We start from the raw sequence: 7,655 nt of genomic DNA, 5'->3' as shown, positions 1-7,655 counted from the left end.
TGCTTAACCAAAGAAAATAGAGGGGTGGCATTAAGCACATGTAAAAAGCCTAAACAATATCAGTCATTAGGGAAATACAAATTGAAGTCAGAGAGAAATACCACAACGCCCCTAAAGAGAATGCTAAAATTAAAAAGACACCATATTAAGTGCTGATGAGAATACGGAGCAACAAAAATTCTTTTACACTGCTGGTGGGAATGTAAAATGGTATAACCAGTTTGGAACAGTTTGTCAGTTCATAAAACCATACACATCCACTTACCCTTTGACTCAGTGTATTTACTATGTTTTTTATTTTCTGTATTTTTTGACATCTTCAAAAGCTGGCTGGGCAGTGAGACATCACCTCTCCCAGGGCTATCCCGTTCTTGAGGTAGCAAAGGGTTTAGCCAGGAGCACATCTCATCTAGAAACCAACCAATCTGAGTCTATATCCCTAACTCCTTATTTAACTCTCATACATCAAGCCAATATTTCCCCTGCCCTAAATCATCCCAGGGCCATGTCACACAAAGACCAATCCTATAGTCCAAAACCCACTGGAAGTATTCAAACTAGTCAATCCTAAACTCTGCCCTGCCTTGCTTCTCCCGTGGAACCCTGAATAATGGCTGTGGTCCATGGCTTCCCCTCACTCTTCTGTGCCTCCTGACACCAACACTGGAGCCCTCCATGTGGCTCTGTCTGGCATAGCATGCCACCTTCCTCTGGGAAATGTAAGTTATAAATTCTTTCAAGAATGTTGGCACTCAGTCACCTTCATAAATTAAAATGCCATGGGTCTAACTGATACACTCAAGACTTTACTGCAAAGTATTGACCCAGGAGAAAGACTAGTACATGAATGTTCATAGCACAGTTAATTTCTAATAGCTCCAAACTAGAATAAATCCAAATGTCCATAAAAAGATGAACAGAAAACAAATTATGGTGTATCCATACAAGTGAATACTCTGAGGTATCATACGTGGGACATGGAGGAATCTGAAAATAATTACACTGTATGGGGGACAAAAGGGCAATAGTGAGTAAACATTTTGTTATTCCATTTACATAAAATTCTAGAAAATGATGTGTAGTGTAAGACAGTAAATCAATGGTCATGGGAATGGGGAGCCAGAGAGGGAGGGAAGGAGGGATTATAAAGAGGGAATGAGGTCACTTTGAGGGTGATGGATATGTTTGATATCATTGTCATGATGGTTTCATGGGCATATACATAAGATGAAACATCACAATTTACACTTTAAATATGCATAGTTTACTGCACATCAATTATATCTCAATAGAGCTCTTAAAAATGGTTCTACATAAAAAGCTGCATCTCCTGCTTCTCTTAAAAGCTGTTAGATTTGACAGACATGTTGACTGTTACTATCCTCATCCCTCTGGTGCAGCAGCCCTCCTTCAATGGAAGGAAAGGCTAGAGAGGAATAAAGGTTGTGAGTCACAGAAGTCACATCCTTGGACTACAATCTCTTCTTCTTTCAGTCTCCATCTTCTTGCCTGTGTAACAGTGCCTTTGTGGTACATAGCTAAAGTAGCCCAAGAAATCTAGAAAACTTTAAGATTGTTTGCTCTGCCAGTGACCTTGTCTAAAGGAGATTTAAATCTAAAAGTCCTGAGAATATCTGTACATCCTTGTCCGTCACAACTATAGTGACCAGAATATTTCTGGAAGCACCTTTAGAAGGGTCACATTCTCTTTAGTTTGCTGCCTCCAGCTCTCTTATTAATCACATCCAGTGTGTGAATGTAATTACAGTGGCCTCCAATGACCTTAGACCACTCGTGATTTCCTCCAGGGAAGCAGGGAGTACAGACGTCTGCCTTCCCTGAGCACATCAGGTAACCTGATGCACATCTGCCGGCCGGCAGAAGTGAGATGGCTTCTGCCACAGGTACTGGCAGTGATTTAATTCAGGCAAAGGCCTTCCGCAGGTCAGAAAGTGCAATGCAGGTCCCGAAAGCTTCCTACGTACCCAGGAGTCACAGGGAATCTCTCCAGTGTGGATGTTCAGATGTATGACATACAAGTCTTGTTTTATGGCTACTTCACAAAGGGTACCCTCAGAACTTCCTGGTGTCACTCATGTTGACCAAGCAAATAGCACCTAACCTGCACTCCAAAGGCCTTTCTCCAGTTTTAATCTTCTGGTACCAAATGAGGGAAGGCCATTAGCTTAAGTGTCCCACATTCACTGCACTTTAAGTCTTTTCTACAAGTGACTTCTCTGATGTTTAATCAGGCTGGACTTGTGGCTAAATAATTTCCCACATTTGCTGCACTCATAAGGCCTTTCACCAGTGTGAACTCTCTGGTGTATCATGAGGCTGGAATTTTGGCTAAAAAATTTCCCACATTTCATGCATTCATGTGGCTTTTCACCAGTGTGAACTCTCTGATGTGAAACAAGGCCAGAGCTTTGCCTAAAGAATTTCCCACATTCACTGCACTTATGAGGCCTTTCTCCAGTGTGGATTCTCTGGTGCAGAACAAGTGTGATTTTGCACCTAAAGGATTTTCCACATTCACTACAATTAAAAGGTGTTGCCCCAGTGTGAATTCTCTGGTGTTCAATAAGGATAGAGCTTTGCCTAAAGAATTTCCCACATTCACTGCATTCATAAGGTCTTTCTGTAGTGTGAATTCTCTGGTGCTGAACAAGTCTGCATTTCTTGCTGAAGGCTTTACCACATTCACTACACTCAGGAGCTCTTTCTCCAGCATGCATCCTCTGATGTTGAACAAGTCTCTTTTTGTAGCTAAAGGCTTCCCCACATTCGCTGCATTCATAAGGCCTTGCTGTGGTATGAATTCTATGGTGTACATAAAGACGAGTTATGGCTAAACAATTTCCCACATTCACTGCACACATAAGGCCTTTCTCCAGTGTGAACTCTCTGGTGTTGAACAAGCATGGGTTTGTTGTTAAAGGCTTTCCCACATTTGTCACATTCATAAGGCCTTTCTCCAGCTTGAATTTTTAAGCCGAACAAGGTGGGTGTTTCTGCTCTAAGTTTTGCCGCATTCAATGCACTCATAAGGCCTCTCTCCAATGTGAACTTTCTTGTGCCGAACAAGGTTGGAGTTTTTGCTGTAGGCTTTCCCACATTCACTGCACCCATAAAGCCTTACACCCATGTGAACTCTGTGGTGGACAATAAGACTAGAATTATAGTGAAAGAATTTCCCACATTCAATGCACTCAAAAGGTCTTTCCCCAGCATGAATTCTCTGGTGCTCGATGAGACTATTTTTGCAGCTAAAGGTGTTCCCACATTCACTGCACCTCTAATGCCCTTCTCCAGTGTGAAAAGCCTCCCTGCCCTCAGTTCTTCTGGGTGAATTTCCACAGCTGTGAGCAGTCTGGTGCTGGAGAGGGCCCAAGCTGGGCAGGAGGTCTGTCTCACCATCCCCACAGGTGAAACGATTCTCTAACATGAGGACTCTGCAATTCTTAATAAACAAAGCCCAGTCTTCATTCTTTCTGAGGTGTTTCTCTCCACTGTGCTGCTTCTGTTGCTGGTGAATGCTTACATTGAACCAGAGTTGTCGCCCACAGGCCACACACACGTGCAGTTTCTGCCTGGAGCATATTCCCCAGTGCTCAGCCAAGTGCAAAATGTCCTTCAAGACTGGGACTCATATCCCACAAGGGTAGGCTTTCTGGGTAGTTGGACCTGCCTTGGGAACCCTGAGTTGTGACAGGCCTTGAAAAGGTGCCTGGTCATCCTCCATTCAAAACCAACAACCTGAAAGCAGAGAAATGTTGGTGAAGTACGTGTAGACTTCAGTGGGAGGGGGTGGCCCCATCACAAACGTGTTTTCACAACTTGAGGAATGCGTACACAGGACGGCAGGGAGGAGGACAAGGGGGCTGAAGTTAGGGTGAGAAAGAGTCTGCTGTGCAGCTGAGCCTGGAAGATGATACACTGGGGAGGTCTACTGTGGGGAGAGGACACAGCAATAGGATGTAGCACAAGAAGGAGAGGCTGGGTCCCCAACTCACTTCACAAACGGCTTTCAGCAGGGGCTTGTCTGCGGATAACACATGCACTGAACAAAAGGGAAAATCTTTTGCAACCAAGTAGCTGGTGTTCAAGGACTTCTCAGCTTACATATACATCTCACAACATGTTATATGTGGCTCAGTGTTGGAGAGCACTTCAGAGGGAGCAGTGGAGAGGAACAGGGGAGACTTGAAGACCAGATAGGGTCGATTAGCCCTGGCCAGAAGTCAGGGTAGAAATGACAAGGGGACAAAAATGTCAAGAATGGAACTGAAAGACAGAAATGAGTTACGGTTGGTCCTTGGTATGAAAACAATGATGGGTCTTAGAGAGGTTCCTGGTATGATCTGAACCCAGCCTGACATCAAGCCAGCCACTTACTTCCCATTTACCAGGTCCAGTCCCCCAACCCAGGGCCCTCTTGCTGTGGCTGGAGTCATGTCTGCCTTGTCAGGCACCCAGGTCTCTCCCCTGAGCTCCAGTTGGGCAACCACGTGGAACCTGGAAGATGCAAGTCCTAAGGGAAAGACAAGGCAGGTGAGTGGACAGCACTGGTACAGAGTGACCCACCCCATGACAGACTGCAGGAGAGAAAACTAGTATTACAAAAACAACCTTGGAGAAGTGTCTTACAGGAATAGCCCAGTAGTCCCCACAAGTAGTGACCATCTGATACCTGCAATTCTGGCACAGTCAGGCACAAGGGAATGTCAGCTGGAAGGAAGGGGACAGAATCTCGGGCAGAGAGTTACAATGAATCTGGACAGTCACTTTGCCAGGGTGAGGCCTAATCTGGCGGGATCCACTGATTTCACTGCAAGACTCCTGATCCTCATATCTTTCCCTGCAAGGCCTCTGGGATGCTGAACGGCTGCTTGGGGAAAGGATGGGGAAAGGGTGCCCCAGCCTGGCACCCACAGCGCCTATGCAAGAAACTTAGAAAGAGAGCAATGTCCAGAGTGTGGCTGTGAGAAGGAAAGAGCGGTCCCCAGAGAAACAAGGAAGGAAAGAGCCCAGTCAAGGATGCTGGGATAAGTGAGGGACTTACCCAGTGAGGCCACAAGTGCAAAATTCTCCAGCATCACATCATGGTACAGCAGTCTCTGAGTCCCATCAAGAAGCTCCCACTCCTCCTGAGATAAGTCCACAGCCACATCCTCAAAGGTCACGCTGACCTACCATGATGAGGAGAGAAGTGTCCCTGAGCAGCCTCTCTCACCAGGACCCTCAGTTTATCCCCCAAACACCTACTCCCTGCCCATTCTCTCCAGCTCCAAAACTCACAGGCTATACAAGGCCCAGATGATACTGGTGCTGGCTCTCTCTTTCCTACTGATCACTGTGTCACCCCACATCAACTACAGGCACACAGGCAAATAAACAAACACCATCCAAGCACTGCTGTGGCATGAAAGGCCCCACCTCCTCTCTGCCAGCAAGTTCCCCAGCGGTTCCCACATCATGCCTCCCAGACACAACCAAACATGGGTTCACTTTCCTCCCTTAAGCTCCTAGGAGCAAGTCCCTGGGACCTTCAGTTCTCACACTCTCCATTGAGTACATCACTCTGTGGGCCATACCCTCCTCACATCCCCAGCCCCCCACCACCACTGCCACCTCCTCCACCCCAGCGGCATCTTCCTGGCCTCTCCACATGCCACTCTGCACACGGAGAGCATCCACAGAGAGCTTGGCAAATGCAAGCAGGATTCCATCCTGCCCAGACCCCTGAAGGCCCACACTGGCAGGGGAAGCCCCTGGCTCTGCTTTAAAGGCCTCTTCACCACGCCCTGTTCCCTGCTTCAGCCTCGGCCACCCACAACCTCGTGCAGGTGTCAGATACTCTAAGTCCTCTTCCACTGCTGTGCTGCACGTGCTGTTCCCTCACCAGTCTTAGCCTTCCTCTTTCCACTCAACCCTCAGTCAGTCCTCACACCACTGGTCCCTAGCCCAGGCCTACCTACTTTTCCCAGCTGACCCATTTGTCCCTGAGCTTATCTGCCAACGTGTGTGAAACCCCACAGGCCCTGCCAAGGGTCACCACAAAACTCTAGTGAGCGTTTAGAGAGATGAATAAGCACTGGCCTTGGCCTCACTGTCATCGCACCTCCATTACTGCTATGCTTCCACATCCATCTCATGTCCACTCCCCCTTGGAAGCCTTGGCCATATGCTGGATCCACCTCTCCCTGACACCCACCTCTTCCCCCACAGCCACTCTCCCTCATCTGTCTTTTTGATGCCCACTAATCCCAATCAGGTGCTCAAGAAAGAGGCCCAGTCCTCCAATCTTGCCTTCCCATTCTTTGCCCCCTAACAACATTGTCACCATAACATGAAGACTCTTCCTCCTAAACGTGACTCACAGTTACTCTCAAATCCACACACAGGCCACCAATGTATAGTGTCTCCAACCTGAATCCTTCCCCTGAACTCCAGATCTGTGTGTCCAGTTGTCCTCTCAATGCCTCCACTTGGGTGTCTCTGCAACATCTCAGACTCAACATGACCAAAACCTAAGTCCTGATATTCCCTCTGAAAATTACTCCTACAACTGTCTTCCCCATTTCAGTTCCAGCTGCAAAGGCCCAAACTTAGGCTCATCCCAGACTCCTCCCCTTCTCCCTCACTCTCCACATCAGAAAGTTTCATTGGACCTACCTTAAAAACAAATCCAGAAGCCATACGTTTCCTCTCAGATCCACAGCCACCAACCTGGTCCAAGTGTCACCAACACCCATTTAGACCATTGCAGCCCTCACCCCTACTGTCTGTTCTCCACTCTGCAGCCGGAGAAAGTCTGTTAAGGCCTGATTCAGATCACTCCCCTCTTCTACGTCAAACCTTCCATGGCTCCCAGTACCCTCGGAACAGAGGCACAGATCCTTAGCCTGCCCAGAAGACAATGGAGAACTGTGGCTGCACTCAGTCTCACCTCCAAGCATTTGCACATGGTGATCCCTGTGCCTGTAATACCTTCTACAGGACAGTCTATTGGTGGCCAAAAATTGGGACCCCTTCATATAACCCCTGGCCTGGATTCAAGATCCTGAGCCTTGGGGGAGGTCTCAGAACCAATGGTAGAGTGGCAGGCAGAGTCCCAGGCCACATCCAGAGACCACGTGTGGGAGATAGGGAGGGGGAGGGCCTGAGACAATCTTTACTCACATGTGTATGGCTGGTAAGTGCTTCTGAAGCCATGGAAACCTGTGGGAAAGTGAGACTGTGAGTGAAGGGCATCCACGGTGGGGTCCCAAGGGCTGATCCGACCCCCTATGCCTGCCCTGAAACAAGGTGACCTCCAGCTATCTTTAACTCCTGGACTCCAATCCTTGGTGCTGCCTCTTACTGTGCCACCTTGAACCAGGATTCAACGTCCCTGTGCCTCAGTGTCTTCATCTGTAAAACGAGCATAAGAATGGTACCAATGCATTAGTACTGGTCCCAGAGGCACAGCGCAGAGGCATCTGGGTAGTGTAGTTTTCACCCGGTCGTGAACCTTAGCGAGGTGTGCCTTCTCCAGACCTCCGGGCACAAGCCAAGATGCCGCGCGAGGGACGTTGGAAAGTGGTGCCCCGAAGGGCCCGTGAATCGATGAGGTCTAGCTCCTTTTAAAGGGGAGGCACGGAGATTTCCGT

The 7,655-nt window shown here is 48.0% G+C and overlaps 2 protein-coding genes across 5 annotated transcripts; both read right to left on the bottom strand.

The window, feature by feature from the left end:
• Positions 1-277: 277 nt before the first annotated feature.
• Positions 278-7,444, bottom strand: LOC103547702 (zinc finger protein 792-like). 4 transcript variants are annotated; one of them, XM_070557366.1, is made up of 6 exons: positions 7,317-7,444; positions 7,186-7,224; positions 6,679-6,908; positions 5,066-5,192; positions 4,399-4,534; positions 278-3,759 (listed from the first exon to the last, which is right to left on the bottom strand). In XM_070557366.1, the coding sequence occupies exons 3-6, from the start codon at positions 6,700-6,702 to the stop codon at positions 3,735-3,737; spliced, it is 312 nt and encodes a 103-aa protein (XP_070413467.1). In that variant the 5' UTR covers positions 6,703-6,908; positions 7,186-7,224; positions 7,317-7,444; the 3' UTR covers positions 278-3,734. The 4 variants fall into 4 exon arrangements, with proteins under 4 accessions (XP_070413467.1, XP_070413468.1, XP_070413466.1 ...); XM_070557367.1 differs by having other exon boundaries at positions 1,242-3,759; positions 6,679-6,800; positions 7,317-7,418; XM_070557365.1 differs by lacking the exon at positions 6,679-6,908 and having other exon boundaries at positions 1,242-3,759.
• LOC139073456 (zinc finger protein 773-like) lies at positions 1,242-3,132 on the bottom strand. Its single transcript, XM_070557363.1, is given in 2 exon segments — positions 1,242-2,835; positions 2,837-3,132. Coding segments are annotated over 2 exon segments (909 nt in total). The 3' UTR covers positions 1,242-2,222.
• Positions 7,445-7,655: the final 211 nt, after the last annotated feature.

Source organism: Equus przewalskii, chromosome 9 (assembly GCF_037783145.1).
Source record: "Equus przewalskii isolate Varuska chromosome 9, EquPr2, whole genome shotgun sequence".
In the NCBI taxonomy this organism is placed as follows: Eukaryota; Metazoa; Chordata; class Mammalia; order Perissodactyla; family Equidae; genus Equus; species Equus przewalskii.
Note: the sequence above shows the minus strand (reverse complement) of the source record. Positions and strands in the feature narration are given on the sequence as shown.